Raw genomic sequence first — 17004 nt, 5'->3', positions numbered from 1 at the left:
TAAAATAAGAGAAAAAATCAAATAAATTAAAATAAAAAATAAATTACAAAGGTTACTAAATTACAAAAATCAAATTTTGATTTAGTGAAAGAAATTTCATTCCAACAAATACCCTGATACAATTTAGAACTTAAAATCATTTCTTTTGAAAACAAAAAATTGTGAATTCATTATTTATAATTTAAAAAAAAATATTAATAACGGTTTATATTCAAAATTAATCTACAACTGTACATTATCTAAAGATGTGAATGACGCTATGAATATAAGTGTATGATAACCCTTCAGATCAAAATAAATAAATAATTACAGCGACATGATCTCCATACTACGCTTGCATGCTTAGGTTGCACCATCTCTAATCTAGGCAGGGTTCCATGGGAATGGTTCAATTGCCACCTAATTCCCGAATAATTATAGATATAGTAAAACGGGTCAACCTGCCCTAACCCCCTGATTGACCTTTTTGACCTATCATTAGATGGTGGGTTAAAAATATTAACCTACCGCATTTTGAGGTCACCACAAGTTTACATATATATAATACAATACAAAATAAAGAAATGGCAAAATGTGTTGAACTCAACGGGTCAATCCGCCAAAAAGGAACGAGTTGGGTTATACATGTTAATTTTGTTCCAACTCGCCAACCCACAGGTTATACAACTATTTTCCAATGGTAAACTTATGGTGACCTTTTGTATCGTATTATATATGTGTTTGCATGGGGAATAGTCCAGTATTGAACATGATTATACAAGATTGAGTATTATGTTGTGATCTTTATCAACTCACTACAATGTATAATGTGTGCAGGATCATGATAAACACTAGACATACATCGATAGCTCTAGATGAGGGGGTTGACCATATGAAGGCTGCTCTTATTGGCATGGCCGGCTCTATACGGTATCTAGTCCAAGAGCTAAGGGCAGGGAAAGTTGATAGAGTTCAGGACTACAATCAGCAAGGTGCAAGACCAGCAATTGGTTTTGACCACCACTAGTTGATAGAGTTCAGGAAGCATCGGCCTCTATCATTTTTGGGAGAGTATGACCTGGATGCAACCACTAAATGGTTGAGGGACTTGACTAAGATCTTTAGAGTGATGGAGTGTTCTGACGCACAGAGGATTAATTTTTCTACTTACATGTTGTAGGGAAATGTTGATTGTTGGTGGCATGGTGTTAGAGCCCACTTAGAGCAACAAGGGACAAAGATTGCGTGGCAGGTGTTTGAGGAGGCTTTTTTGAACAAAGTATTTTTCCTGAGATGCCTGCGAACAAAAGGAGGGTGAGTTCCTTGCACTGAAGCAAGGAAATATGACTATTGACGAGTACACAACAAAGTTTGAGGAGCTGGCCCAATACTCCACCTACGGGCGAGATAGGCCCAACGAGTAATGGCTACTATATATGAGGCGAACTTAAGGTTAGAGCTAGCCAATATAGTAGTCGAATACCAAATTAGAGATTTGTCTACTCTAATCAATCGATGTAGAGTCCTGGTGCGAGTCATACTAAGGGCGGAGATAAAGGAGGTGAGTGATAAGTCTGATTTGAATGTCACAAGAAAAATCTTGGTAAGTTCAAATTTAAAAGAGAATATTTGGGTAAGTTACTGATTTAATGTTTCGTTGAATGTGAAATAGTAGTAGAAATATGAGGTTATTTTACAAAAGTAACCCCACTTTTAATTTTTCATTCAAAATTAGTAATCAACGTTATTTACCACAAATAACAAACGGATCTGGGTGTTGTGTGAGCTACTTCAGTAAAATTTGCTAGTTCTTCAAATCAACGGTTCACAGCTCTGTCATCAGCCTTTGAACATGAAGTGTAGGAAGTCATAATATGTGAGTCCCTCCAACTGTACAAAGGTTTGAGAGATTGAATACCATTGAAAAAGTACATAAAGATGCTTTTAAAAAGAGCTCTTATCTTAAACGTCCCATATGCAGTGGATGCATACAAAGAAATGTCTACGAACATTGAAGGATAGCTTTCCAGTGGAGAGAGAAAAGAACATCAAAGACAAGTTGAAACAGAGCATGTGTGAGGATTGCCTGGCCTCTCGGCCAGATCACCATGAAAATTCCTTTGGAACGAGACATAGTATTGCTTTCATTTCATGGGTGAGTCATGACAAAAAGCAAGGTTATTTTCGTCCAGAATATTTTGATACTTTTTTTTTTCGGGCAAAACAATATACCAATTTATAGATGGAGAAATTTACAATTTGTCCGTACCACATTTTACACGTTAACTGCAAAAAACGGGCAAAAGTGTTACCCGGAAAAGTGTAGCTTTTTTGCTACCAAACGTCAACTTCGAATTCTCCCTACCCAGCTTTCCAAGGAAAACAAAAAGAATCTAGGTATCAAACGCCCCATAAGGCTTTGTTTGGGAGTTTGGAAGGTAAGGGAAGGAAATGAATTCAAGGGAGAAGGAGAGGAAGGAAGGGAAGGAAAATGAAGGGTATTCCCTTCCCTTGATTGGAAGTTAAAACCCCCCAAATTGAGAAACTTTAATTTTAAGAATTAGAAGGGTTTTGTGAAAATCCCTAAATCTTTTCCCTCACTTTTTTAAATTCACAAACAAAGGAAGAAATTAATAAAATCCTTCTCTATCTTTTCTTTTCCTCCTAAAACTAACTCCAAAACAAGTCTTGAATGGCTACGGCCCCGACCAAGATGTTTAGAGTGATAAAGTGCTCTGAGATTTATCTCACCCTTTATGGGGTTTGTTGGTTTCAAGTACAAGGACAATGTTGAAATAAGGAGAAATCAAGTGTCTTAATGTTGCATTTGATGATGTGTCGAGGGCTATGTCAGGGGCTGCCATAATCTTATTTATATATGTATTTTGTGTTGGAGTATTCAAGTGTGATGAGTCCCACATTGGTTGGTAATGGGCTAAGTGAAGAGTATATAAGTGGATGGACCCATGAATCCAATGCCTTAAGGTTTTGGGTTGAGATGTAGTGTCGGACCTACTTGGTGTATTTGGAGTAACTTGACTCATTGGTGGTGCCCCCCCGCCACGGGCTTCCCCTGAACCCGCCTGACAGTGGTATCAGAGCCGGGTTGGGCTCGAGCTAGCCTGGTGATTGGCTAGGAGGCGGGGTTGAGTACTTGGGCCCTGGGGTACTCAGTTGAGGGAGAGCATATCAATGTTGGGTTTCTCATTCGAGGGGGAGATTGTTGGGATATTCAAGTGTGATGAGTCCCACATTGGTTGGTAATGGGCTAAGTGAAGAGTATATAAGTGGAAGGATTCATGAACCCAATGCCTTAAGGTTTTGGGTTGAGACGTGGTGTCGAACCCACTTGGTGTATCAGATCCACTTAGCTCATTGGTGGTGGTCCCCCGCCACGGGCTTTCCCCTGGACCCGCCTGACAGTGGTATCTGAGCCGGGTTGGGCTCGATCTAGCCTGTTGATTGGCTAGGAGGCGGGTCGAGTACTTTGCGCTTGGGGTTCTCGGTTGAGGGGGAGCATATCAATGTTGGGTTTAACACTTGAGGGGGAGATTGTTGGAGTATTCAAGTGTGATGAGTCCCACATTGGTTGGTAATGGGCTAAGTGAAGAGTATATAAGTGGATGGACCCATGAACCCAATGCCTTAAGGTTTTGGGTTGAGATGTGGTGTCGAACCCACTTGGTGTATTTGGAGTAACTTGACTCATTGGTGGTGGCCCCCTGCCACGGGCTTCCCCTGAACCCGCCTGACAGTGGTATCAGACCCGGGTTAGGCTCGAGCTAGCCTGGTGATTGGCTAGGAGGCGGGGTTGAGTACTTGGGCCCTGGGGTACTCGGTTGAGGGAGAGCATATCAATGTTGGGTTTCACACTTGAAGGGGAGATTGTTGGGATATTCAAGTGTGATGAGTCCCACATTGGTTGGTAATGTGCTAAGTGAAGAGTATATAAGTGGAAGGACCCATGAATCCAATACCTTAAGGTTTTGGGTTGAGACGTGGTGTCGGACCCACTATGTGTATCAGATCAACTTAGCTCATTGGTGGTGGTCCCCCGCCACGGGCTTCCCCCTGGACCCGCCTGACAGTGGTATCAGAACCGGGTTGAGCTCGATCTAGCCTGTTGATTGGCTAGGAGGCGGGTCGAGTACTTTGCGCTTGGGGTACTCGATTGAGGGGGAGCATATCAATGTTGGGTTTCACACTTGAGGGAGAGATTGTTGGAGTATTCAAGTGTGACGAGTTCCACATCGGTTGGTAATGGGCTAAGTGAAGAGTATATAAGTAGATGGACCCATGAACTCAATGCCTTAAGATTTTGGATTGAGATGTGGTGTCGGACCCACTTGATGTATTTGGAGTAACTTGACCCATTGATGGTGGCCCCCCCGCCACGGGCTTCCCCTACCCGCCTGACATTTTGGGGCTGTTTTAGTTTTTACAACGATGGTATTTTGGTGATGTATGACACATGATTGTAAAAATAAGGTAAGTTATGTAGGTATTTAAATTTGGGACATCCATGTATATATGTGACAATGTTCTTTTGGAATTGTAACGTGTATATTTACTTATGAATTCTATAACGAGATGGATGTATGCGCACGTAAATGTAATGTTTTGGATCACAGCAGCCTAGGATTAAAGACTGGTCATTAGTTACAAAAAAAAAAATAAAGGCTGGTTATTAGTTGTTAAAGGTCAAAGGGCCTTTAAGTTATGACATGAAAAATTGAAAGAATGTATTTCATGTGAAAATTATCCCAAAAGGAAATGGTAAAAGATCCTAGCTTTAACTACATGTATAGCAAGGGACTTATCCATAGGTGTTAGGAGTGTGAATACCTGAGCTTTCATGCGCCATGAATAGAAATACAGAATTATCATTCTTGGCTGTAACTCCACATTTAGTTGAGTAAGGTTCTATTCTTACTCGAGTTAATGGGTGACAGCAACCAAAATTAATTACTTGTCACCCTTGCAACAAAAATACTAAACCTTGAGGCCAGAAATTATATGGCATGCAAAATGGGATCCCCATTTTGTGTTTCAGATTTATCTTCTTTCATTGTATATACATTAAGGGCATGTTTGGTGCATAGTATAGGATAATGACTGATAGTATAAGACCTGATAGTATAAAGCTTAAGAGCATGTTTGGTGCATAGTATATGATAAGGCCTGATAGTATAAGACCTGATTAAATTTTAATACTATCATGCGTTTGGTATGGTATTGTATAAGATAATATACTCTAATATTTTAAAAATTAATATATTAAAAAAAATTATTTTAATATATTAATATTGAAATAATATATTAGTTCTTGGAAATTGTACATTTAAGCAACATTAATACATCAACCCCTTATTAGGCCTAATCCTATCTCCTTATGCTTGATTAAGTTATACATCATTTTGATGTATAAAGGGATCCTGCTGTATAAGCTTATACTATACTATGGTCACACCAAACAATTGAAAATGTCATAACGTGTATTATAATCTTATACTATCAAGCCTTATACATCACACTTGATTGAATTTTAATATTATCCAACGTTTGGCACAATATTGTATAAAATAATATATTGTATAAGATAATATCATCTAGTATTTGGAAATGCAGTGTATAATACTATATAGGATAAAAATAAATATTTTTAATAAAAATATCCTTTAATAAAGAATTTATATAATTCTTCAAAAAATGTCATATGATATTAATTTTTATAAAAATTTATTGATCAGTGTGTCCAAAACATAAATAATTTTTATAAAAAATAAAAGTATTCAATATTTAAAAAATTAATATATTGAAAAATTAATTTTTATTTTAATATATTATATTAAAATAATATATTAATTTTTGAGAATTATATTAGTCAACAATGTTAATACACCAACCTCTTATCAGGCATTATCCCTCCCCCTTCGGCCGGATTAAGTTATACATCGTTTTGATGTATTAAGGGATCCTGCTGTATAAGCTTATACAATACGATGGTCATACCAAGCAACGAAAAATGTCATAACATAATATAAACTTATACTATCAAGCCTTATATTTCACACCAAAATACACTAATAGTACTACAAATCAATGTATGTGGAGAGGTTGTGTTTTTCAAAAAAATTCGTTGTGTTGAAACTTTATGCAAAAATCTTATGTTAGAACTCGAAATCTTGTAGGATTGGTATTTGTTACATGAATGTATGTTTTGACATTAATAACATATATGTATATGCGCCCAAGATTTAACATAATTATTATTTTTTAAGTTGTATCAACTTATTTTTAATTTGAACTTGTAAGTTAAAAATTTTATATAATCATTAAACAACTTTTACTTTTAATTTTAATTTTTTTAACTTTAATCTAAAAATAACTTTTAATTACGAAAAAGGTATCAAACAAGCTTTAAATCTACTATAAAAGTTTATAAAGAAAAACACAAAACTATGGCTCATGTGTCTTAATATTTAACATTAATATTTTTTGACTTGGCTTAACGGGGTGGCAGACATTTGGCAATAGAAAGCGCGGTGCTGTTTCCATGTTGGAAAGTGTAATGGTCTATCGTTGGAATAATTGTACCAAAGATTCAGTGTATTTCATTAATAAAAATATTTCATGTCAGTTAAAATATTTTTTTTTTGTCAAATTTTTTTTCTCTCCTCTGATGTGTAAAGCTCTCATTCATGAGATACACTGAATTTAGGTACAACAATAGTACCAAAGATTTATTCCTGTCATTCGAAGATATTTGAGGTGTCGTGTTCGACATTTGTACGTTCCCAGATATTTCAATGCACATTTGTAGAGGTTTAAAAAAATATTCAATAGTTGCGTTGCGTTTTTTATTTCAGGATTACGATTACTATTTTATTGAATTAAATATAAATATTAATTATATTTTATATTTCTCTGTAAAATTAATTAGTATTATAATTTAATTTAATTTTTTATTAAATTATTGAATATTAAATATAATATTTTTAGGTTTGGAAAGACCGTATTACTATATCTATGGTATGCGGTCAGAGATATCGTAGAATCTGATATGTATTTGGCTTATAGCTAATGTCTCAATCACAGCGCACAAGCAATAAACTTATAGCCAAGACGTGGGTGTGTGAACAATGTTGGCAGCAATAATAAATAGCTTAAAAGTGTATACCTGTGGTCTTTAACCTCTTATTTATAAGGGTTACCTTTAGAGTCTGTGTTGAACTCCCAGTTGTAGTAAGACTCAACCTTCATTCTATTGAGATAAGGCTTCTATCCTGAGTATTTTTGCTGTTTAATATTGTTAGGATAATTGAAGATTTATCCTTTGATATATTCTTAGGTAAGTAGTTAGGATATAGATAATATTCCATAACAAATATACACTACATAAATTAAAAATATTATTTAATATCAAAATATATCCCAAAATCTAATATTTGTTAGAATTAATATATTAGAGTACCATATTAAGGTAATATTTTCCTCCTTTTACATGACACAAGCAATTTTTCTATACAAACATAAAAGTGGACCCATCAATTCTTTTACTTTTCTTTTCTTTTAAAAATAATGAACCACACAATTAATTATCTCTATAACATAATCTAATAATTTTTCTATAACATAATATTAATTTTTTCCGTCATATTATGTCATATTTAGTGCCTCATGTCTAAGGTCGGTGTCGATACGGTCGATTAAATATCCAAAGGAAAATTCTAGTCATGAAATTTGGAAGGACACTACACTTTACCGTACAATAAATGATATGACAGTGAAATGATGGTGACTAACTTTTACCTTCCTTGACGAAGTAGTCTTCTCGTCTTCCCAATTATACATAATACATTGGAAAAAATGCCTATCATTTAAAAGAACCATCTTTTTAGATAAATGTACTGCTTTTTTTAAAATTTTAAATTTTAAACTTTTCTCTCCACTCTCTCTCCTCCATAGCTTATTCCTCTATCTCTCTTAAAGAATATAAGTGTGTGTCCTTTTAAAGGACACATACTTTTCTCTAATACATTATACGTGCATATTTTCTTAGGTTGTAGGATAGTAGGAGAGAAAAAAAGTAGAGATAAATTAAATATGGGTCTCACATTTTAAATTAAAAAAAAAAAAAATTAATTGACACGGAAAACGAATTTGTGTAAGAAAAAGTTCTTATCTCACGTAGAAGGAGATAATGATTTCCCTACATTATATATATGTTATTAAGTAAACCAAAAATAGTTCACTTCTTCTCATCTGCTTATTGATGAGTCTTGTTTCTCTTTTACACACATTCACAGTGCTTTGTATTCTTCAGCAGTGACTTTGTAATGGCAACACCTAAGGAGCACATTGAAGAGTTACGAATGAGCAAGTTCTCCATTGGTGGAGAACCCAACTCATTGACTGAGGACCTTCATCATGCTATCAGGAATCTCTCTGCTGAACTTTATGCCAAAGATGTTCATTTCCTCATGGAACTCATTCAGGTACTTTTCATCATTCCTTTTTTTTTCTCTCCCTATTTTGTTTCTTTTCTCATACATGCTATGCTATTGATTCTATAATAATGCACATATATATATATATATATATATATATGCTCATTGATAATCTCTCTATATAAGTTATACTGTCAATTTGGTTATTGATTCTATTATATGTAAAAGTTTCGTGACTTTAGGGTAAGACTAAGATCAACGGTAAGAGAAGAGTGTAACTTTGTCGGAGAAAAATAGATAAAGTAGACATTTACTTAAAAAAATATATATAAAAAAATAGATAAAGTAGAAGTATAAAAAAAGCAGGTATATTATCTTGTTTCTTCCCTTGATTAATCACTGTTGTCCAAATATTTTATTTTATTTTATTTTCTGTTTTCATTTTGGTTTTCGTTTGTTTTATTTTTGTTTTATTTATTATTATTATTATTATTTATTTTAGTCTTAGGACAGGCTTAAACAATGCTTGATTGAATACGTATACATGCAGATCGAATCCATAATCTTAAAAATTTGAGATTTTAGATGAAAGCACGGCATTGTCTCTCAGTTAAAATTCCTTTATAGTAGCTCCTGCTAAAATTTATATCTTTAAACTTCTTTATTTAAAAGAAAGAAGATACCATAAGATTATTATTACATTATTTTTCCTTAGTTTGAAAATTTATGATAGTGTTTTTATGACATTAAAATAATCTTGCAACCTGGTTACACATTTGTGTACAGTGATACCTAATAGAGGGCACATGGATTCTACATAAAATATACCAGTCATCGACAAGATGGATATCTCTTTCTATCAGACAGAACACATGTTAAACTAAATCTTATGTAGTATGCATTTATAATTTATAAGAAGTTTTATATTTGATAGTTAACATTTAATGACATATATAGTGTCATTATTTATTTTTTAAAATATTTTTCTCTAATAACATTAATAATGAACAATGCCATTAATTTTTTTAAGACAATATTTTTAGTTCATACATACATACGGTACCAACTTCAACTTTTTTATTTAGAAGACAAATGAAAACTGATGTCGCATTATATAATTTTGAAGTAATGAGCTTTTAGAAGCCATAGATGTTTCCCATATATAATATAATTTGCGCATCAGTCAAAAATTGGAAACTTATAATGCCAAGTCATCATTATTTCTCAGAAATTTAAGACCATATTTTTACTAGATTTCTCCAATGTGTTATTGAAAAGTAAGTGTTGGAGAAATGACAAAGTTGTTCTTTGTGACCGGAAGATAAATTCGAGCTCGATAAATAATCTCTTTGTAAAAATGTAACAGCAATGACCGGAAGAGCATTGTGCACCGGGATTGGGTTTTCTTTTTCTTTTTCTTGAATGTGTGATATAGAATCAGAACATAAAAGGGTTCATATATGATTTTTAAAAGATGTAGCATTATGGAATTGTTAGATATGAGACTATATAAATGACAAATTTATTAGCTGAGTTTCTGTAAGCTGAATATGTTTTTTGTTTCAGTAGACAACATTAGTTGTTCTGTACTCAGTAGCAGTGTAAAGGAGTGATCATATCCCTATTTTGTGAAAAAGCTGTATGTGTTAGATACTGACCAAAAAAACCAATTATGTACTGCAAAAATTTCTTGTATATATTTAGCACCATATATGCATTAAACAAAGATACTGTAACTAGAATGATGCAATTATGTTGTTCTACTATAGTGGTTGATTCACCATCATCAATTTTTTTTTGTCATTTTCACAGAATGCAGAAGATAATCAGTACTTAGAAGGAGTGAGTCCAACACTAGAGTTCATCATAACTTCTGAGGACATAACAGCTACTGGTGCTCCAGCCACTTTACTAATTTTCAACAATGAAAAGGGGTTTTCTCCCAAAAACATTGAATCTATCTGCGGTGTTGGACGGTCCACAAAGAAAGGGAACAGGAGCAGTGGTTACATTGGCGAGAAAGGTACTTTCTCACACTTAATTTTTGTTTCATGAAGGACTTGTTTTTATGTGCTTGCTTTCAATGAAGATTAGTTAAATAACTTAAATGGTATTTTAATACCTGGATGAATTGTACATATATGCATATAACTAGCTTTAATCAATTCATTGCCAAGAAGTTTGTTTATGTGAAGAGAATCTTTTAGAGCCCGTTTCTTTGCACTTTTGAAAAAAAGTAACTTTTATCTCTTCCTTATTTTAGAAGTCTTTTTTACAAAAGTTAAAACTATTTATATTTTTATAAAAATATTTAGATTTTGAAAAAAATATTTGACTTTTGACTTATGAAGTTAAAATTTTTAGCTTCAGAAAAAAGTAGGTTTTTGACTTTTTTGTAACTTCTGCTTTTTTAAAAGCAGACATCCAAACGAACTAAAAATAAAAAGTTCTTTTTTTCAAATAAAAAAAAGCAACTTCTGGAGAGAAAAAAACCTATCCAAACGGGCCCTTAGTTGTAATACCAGAGAAAAGAAACAAAGACTAATTTAACAATGCTTTAGCAAATGGTATTAAACATGTAATTGTTCTTCATCTTAAATTTAAATATGTTACTGTTCTTGGAAAAGGATAAGCATTAAAGAAGCCAAATAAACAAATAGGAGAAAACGTTTGACAGAATCTCTACCATGGTTGAATTGCAGGAATTGGTTTCAAGAGTGTATTTCTGATTACTGCTCAGCCTTATATTTTTAGCAATGGATATCAGATACGGTTCAATGAGAAGCCTTGTCCACATTGTGGTCTTGGCTACATAGTTCCTGAATGGGTCGAGGAGAAGCCAACCCTTCTTGATATAAAGCAAATATATGGTGCTGGTGATGATTCTATTCCAACTACAACAATTGTCTTACCTCTGAAGCCTGACAAGGTCAAACCAGTGAAACAGCAGCTCTCAAGCATTCATCCAGAAGTTCTCTTGTTCCTTACAAAAATCAGACACCTTTCTGTCAGAGAAGATAATGAGAATCCAAACCTGAACACTGTCAGTGCTGTATCTATTTCAAGCGAGGTTAACTTTGTGACAAGGAAAAACATGAATGCTGAGTCCTACACACTCCATCTATCTGCGGCAGAAAAAGGTGATTCTGAAAAGGAATGTAGCTACTACATGTGGAAGCAAAAGTTTCCTGTGAAGTTAGAAAATGTGGTCGAAAGGAGAATGGATGTGGAAGAGTGGGTTATAACATTAGCCTTTCCAAATCAGGAGAGGCTTCATAGAGGAATGAGCTTACCAGGGGTCTATGCATTTCTTCCTACAGAGATGGTAACTAATTTTCCCTTCATAATTCAAGCAGATTTTGTGCTGGCTTCATCAAGGGAGACAATACTCATGGATGATAAGTGGAACCAAGGGATACTAGAGTGCGTTCCATCAGCTTTTATGGATGCATTCAAAACACTTGTCATAGGATCAGATCAGGCTCCAGTTTCCAGTTTGCCCCGGATGTTCAAGTTCCTTCCCATTGACAGTTCTCCCTATGAGAAATTAAACTATGTGAGGGAGAAAATCAAAGCAAAACTGGTGGAAGAAAGTATTATTCCGATCGAGACATACACGGAGCAGAAGCACTTCTATAAGCCTCGTGAAGTTGGCAGGCTACTTCCTGATTTCTGGAATATTTTGACTGAGGCTCGGGCACAAGGAGTACACTTGCTTGACCTGTCATCTCATGGTGGAAGGAAAATCTTGTGTTCTTCATTTGATCAGACCGAGTATGATCACATACTCAATTATTTAGGGGTACAATCTGTCAATGATGATTGGTATGCAATGTGCATCCAGAGTTCTAATCTTGTGGATGGAGTATCAGAAGATGTGTATTTGAAGCTTCTATTGTTTGTTGCTACAAACTGGACCTCACGGTTTCGTGGCTCAAACATGGTGAACATTCCTTTGATTAAATATGTGGATTCTTATGGGAGTCTGTCCCATTTCAGTCTTACTGAATGCACTCAGCACAATGGTTCCAAGCGAGTAGTCCTAGCAGATTCTAGTCAGTCTTGTCCTTGCTCTTGGATGATTGATTGGAACCGGGAATTTGCTTGTGCATCCAACCAGTTTTTTATGCCGGAAATCACTCAACAAGCTATGGGGCGATTGCCCCAGAAGCAGACTTTGCTGGAATGGCTAGAAAATGAAGTTAATGTTCGTTCTTTGAATGTCTACACTTTAGCTAATGTCCTTTGCAGTTCTATTAAGAATAACAGCAAGCTTTCCGTTTCATATGCTCATTTCTTATATCACTCTTTCTCAAAGGATTATTTATCAAGCCGGGATGCTCATGATTTGTGTAGTTCTATGCCACTTGTCGACAACTATGGATGTGTGACACAAAGCAGGAAAGGGGTTCTTGTACCTGCAAATGTGAGCAAATGGGCAGATTTGATTGTTTCTAATCCATGGAGAAATGAAGATTATGTTGAGCTGGGAAAGGAGTACTTGACTTCAGGTTATTATGCAGGCCAATATACAGGTTCTGGACAGCTGATCAAATTCCTTCAAACTTATGCTGAAGCCTCAGATATACCTCATATATCTCCCCCAAATGCTGGATTTTCTGCTGTAGATACCCCACTTACCAAAGACAATGCCTTTTTGCTTTTGGATTGGATTCGGAACCTGAAGTCTAGGGGAGTGCGTCTGCCAGAGAGATTCTTGAAATGCATAAAGGAAGGAAGCTGGCTTAAAGTTACAGCCAATGGATGGAGACCACCTTCGAAGTCATTCTTAATTCGCTCATCATTGGGAAGAATTTTGCAAAATGGTTCTGATCTTGTTGACATTTCATTGGTTGATGAGAGCTTCTATGATAATAGAATAAATGCTTATGAGGAGGAGTTAAAAACAATTGGGGTGATGTTCAGTTATGAGGAAGCATGTAAATTCATTGGGAGTGAACTAATGTCTCGTGCTGCTTCTTTCCCTTTAAGCAAGAGTCATGTTCTTTTGATGCTTAAATTCATCCAATATATGAGACAGAGTCATCTTCCTTTAGACGAATTTGTCAAAAGCATCAGAGAGGGAAGTTGGCTAAAGACATCACATGGTCTCAGGTCTCCTGTAGGGTCTGTATTGTATGATTCAGGATGGCAAGTTGCATCACAAATTTGTGATATACCTTTCATTGATCATGGTCATTTTGGCGGGGAAATATATAATTTCAAAGAGGAGCTCAAGTTGCTGGGTGTTATTGTTGGCTTCAGTGAAAAAAATTATCAAGTTGTCATTGATTGCTTAAGATCAACCTCAAATTTGGCCAATTTGACAGCTGATGCAGTTCTTTTGATCATGGAATGCATACAATTCTCGCGTGCATCTAGCAAACTCATAAATTCACTCAAGGGAATGAGCTGCATGAAGACTAACATGGGTTTCAAAACACCAGGCAAATGTTTCTTGTATGATCCTGTATGGGGCTGCTTTTTGGAGGTATTTGATGGCATTCCTGTGATTGATCATAAATACTATGGAGGGAAGTTTTTCACTTACAAAGATGAATTGAAGCAAACAGGGGTGGTGGTTGATTTTGAGGAGGCTATGAATAACATTTCTATTCTCTTCAAACAGAAGGCATCACAAGGTTCGTTTAACCATGTTAAGCCATTCCTCTCATGTTGCAGGCTGCTGAAGGGAACTAAATATAGCTTTCCTTCCAATTTCTCAATCATCATGCATACTGAGAAGTGGTTGTATACTAGAGTTGGTGACTATAGGTGCCCAAGAAACTGCATTTTATATAGTCTGGAGTGGAAATCAATCTCTTCAATAACTCTACTCCCTTTCATTGATGACAGTGACAACTGTTATGGTAAGGGAATACATGAGTACAAGGAAGAGCTGAAGAGCATTGGTGTTGTTACTGAATTGAAAGATGGAGTGAAGTTTGTGCCCAAATGCCTGAAATTTCCTTCAGATCCCTCTACCATTACTCCTGAAAGTGTGTTTTCTTTATTGGAATGCATCCGACGTCTAATGAAAGAGCATAAGCTTGCCATGGAAGATGATTTTACCAAAAGATTGTCGCAAAATTGGTTGAAGACCCATGCTGGTTATAGGTCTCCAGATAAATGTTTGTTGTTTGATTCCAAGTGGAATTTGTATCTGAAGCAAACTGATGGCCCTTTCATTGACGAGAGCTTTTATGGACCTAAAATTGCTTTTTTCAAGGATGAAATAAAAAAAATAGGAGTCACTGTTGATGTTGAGGAAGGGTGTTTCATAGTTGCCAGTCACCTTGACTCTCTCTCTGATTATGACACCATTGTGCGAATATATAGGTACTTGAATGAACACCACTGGAGACCTAAGGATGAAGCTTCCAAAAAGATTTGGATTCGGTGTGGAAATAAGGATGGAAAGTGGGTCAATCCTGAAGAATGTATTATACATGACCCGGATAATCTTTTTGGTTCAAAATTTCATGTTCTAGAGGATGTCTATGATAAGAAGATCCTTCCTTTTTTTACCTTTGCCTTGGATGTCAGGACCAAGCCCTCAGTTGATGATTATCTCAACCTTTGGAATGATTGGGAGAGTTCAGTGGAACAATTGTCATATGACAAGTGCTTTAAGTTCTGGATGTTTATCTTAAAACACTTTAGCACACATACGGAGAACAAAATTTCTGGCAGCTTGAGGAAACTACCAGCAACATCAGGCACCAATGAAATATTTTTGTTAGATAAGGAGGATGTGTTTATTCCAGATAACCTTCATTTGAAGAAGCTTTTTGAGCAGGAGAAAGTTTTTGTCTGGTGTCCTGAGCAGAACTTGGCACCATTGTCCAGGTGTAAATTATTTGACATTTACAGAAAAATTGGTGCTGGAAATATCTCTGAATCTGTGAGCAAAGAAGATTCATCTTTACTGAATGGTGCTGAAGTTGATCCAAGTAGTATTTTTGACATAAAGGGATTGGTTAAGCTTATTCTTGGTTTTCTTGCTTGTTCTAGCCTAAAATTGGAACCTGAAAAGAGACATGAAGCTGTTAAAGGTCTTCTCAACCTGAGTTTTCTTGAGTCAACAGAACCAGTCAACGTAAGCTATAGCTTAACTCTATCATCAGGGGACACAATCACCAAGAAAGCAAACAGAATGGTACGCTGGGAAAGGACATGTTCCAAGTTTTTCACTCAGAGGATGAACTGGCTTCATGGAGAGTCAAGTATGATAGAATATGCTACATATTTCTCAGAAGCAATATCAGAGGGTGTTTTGCGTGAGAATCATGATCATGTACCTGCACTCTCTGAGCTGATCGTGTTGGCTTTTGTGCTAAAATTCAAAAATGAAGAAATTGAGTTCCTAATGGAGTCCAAGAATTTGCAGATTTTCTTTGAAGATGAGAAGTTTCTCAGTTCTGCTTTCCCATCTGACTAAGTCTTTTGCACAGATCTTCCTTTAAGATCTTTTAAGGTTTGCTTGTTACTAGAATCTATGTGTGTGTCTGTTCATAGAATATGTTTGACTTTGCTTGTTCCTTTTAATTTTGTTCCAAAGTGGTGTGTGATTATCTAATGACCATAAATTAGTTTGTAGCATTGGCAAGCAAGACTTGAGTTACTTTTTGCTCCATTCTCATGCCAATGCATTGTTATTATTGTATGACTGAACACTGTAACTAAAGTATCTTTTTCTATAATCTCTTGCTTCCTTACTTTTATCTGATGAGCATTTTGACTTAGTGGTCTTGAAATTTTACAGTGTATAAGTTCATTTATATAATTCTTTATAGAAAAAGCGATATAGTTTAAAGGAATATGATTGCTTAAAAGGAAAATGATGGTTTAATATAATTCCTTATAGAGAAAGTGTTTTATTTATGGGTTTTATGTTTATCATGTAACATAATATAATTTCACTTTCCTACACACACATTAAAGAGGTGGGGTTCACATTAAAGAGGTGGGTCTATATGTTTTTCTTTCTCTTTCATTATTTCACTTTCTCTCTCCTATTTATTGTATGTGTTGGAAACAACACTTAAATTAGGTAACATAACACTAATAAAATCTTTTATTTATAGAGTAAATACTATTTTTAGTCCCTGTCAATATCTACGAAGTCCTATTTAGTCCTTGGCAATAAAAAAGGATCAAATTGGTCCCTGAAATTACAAAAAAAGGGCCATGTTAATCCTTGTGTCAACTCCCAAATATGTAGAGTGGCCCTTTTCTTGTACTTTCAGGGACCAATTTGGTCCTTTTTTATTGCCAGGGACTGAAAAGAACTTCGTAGATATTGTCAGGGACTAAAAATGGTGTTTACTCTTATTTATAAGTGCAAAGTAAAACTTCTAAAATACTCCGTATTTTTTTTTCCCTAAATCTTCTGTTGTTGCGGGAGAAGCAATTTTTCCTATGAATAATTATGTTGCTTTACTTCAATCCTTAGTAAACAACACTTTTGCATTTAGTTAACGCTGTTAAGAAACATTCTCCTGTTTCCCCAAATTTAAATCGGAAAACCAAAGCATGTATACTTATGATATAGTTTAGGTTAAGGACTGGAATG

At 35.1% G+C, this 17004-nt stretch overlaps 1 protein-coding gene across 1 annotated transcript; it reads left to right on the top strand.

The window, feature by feature from the left end:
• The first annotated feature begins 8318 nt into the window (after positions 1-8318).
• LOC133296150 (uncharacterized) lies at positions 8319-15870 on the top strand. Its single transcript, XM_061495098.1, has 3 exons — positions 8319-8477; positions 10242-10452; positions 11132-15870. Exons 1-3 carry the CDS (start codon positions 8319-8321, stop codon positions 15868-15870), a joined length of 5109 nt encoding a protein of 1702 aa, XP_061351082.1.
• Positions 15871-17004: the final 1134 nt, after the last annotated feature.

This window comes from Gastrolobium bilobum, unplaced genomic scaffold (genome assembly GCF_033153095.1).
Source record: "Gastrolobium bilobum isolate Gb01-03AN ecotype WA unplaced genomic scaffold, APGP_CSIRO_Gbil_v1 utg8217, whole genome shotgun sequence".
In the NCBI taxonomy this organism is placed as follows: domain Eukaryota; kingdom Viridiplantae; phylum Streptophyta; class Magnoliopsida; order Fabales; family Fabaceae; genus Gastrolobium; species Gastrolobium bilobum.
The sequence above is the reverse complement of the archived record's forward strand: the minus strand, read 5'-3'. Positions and strand labels throughout refer to the sequence as shown.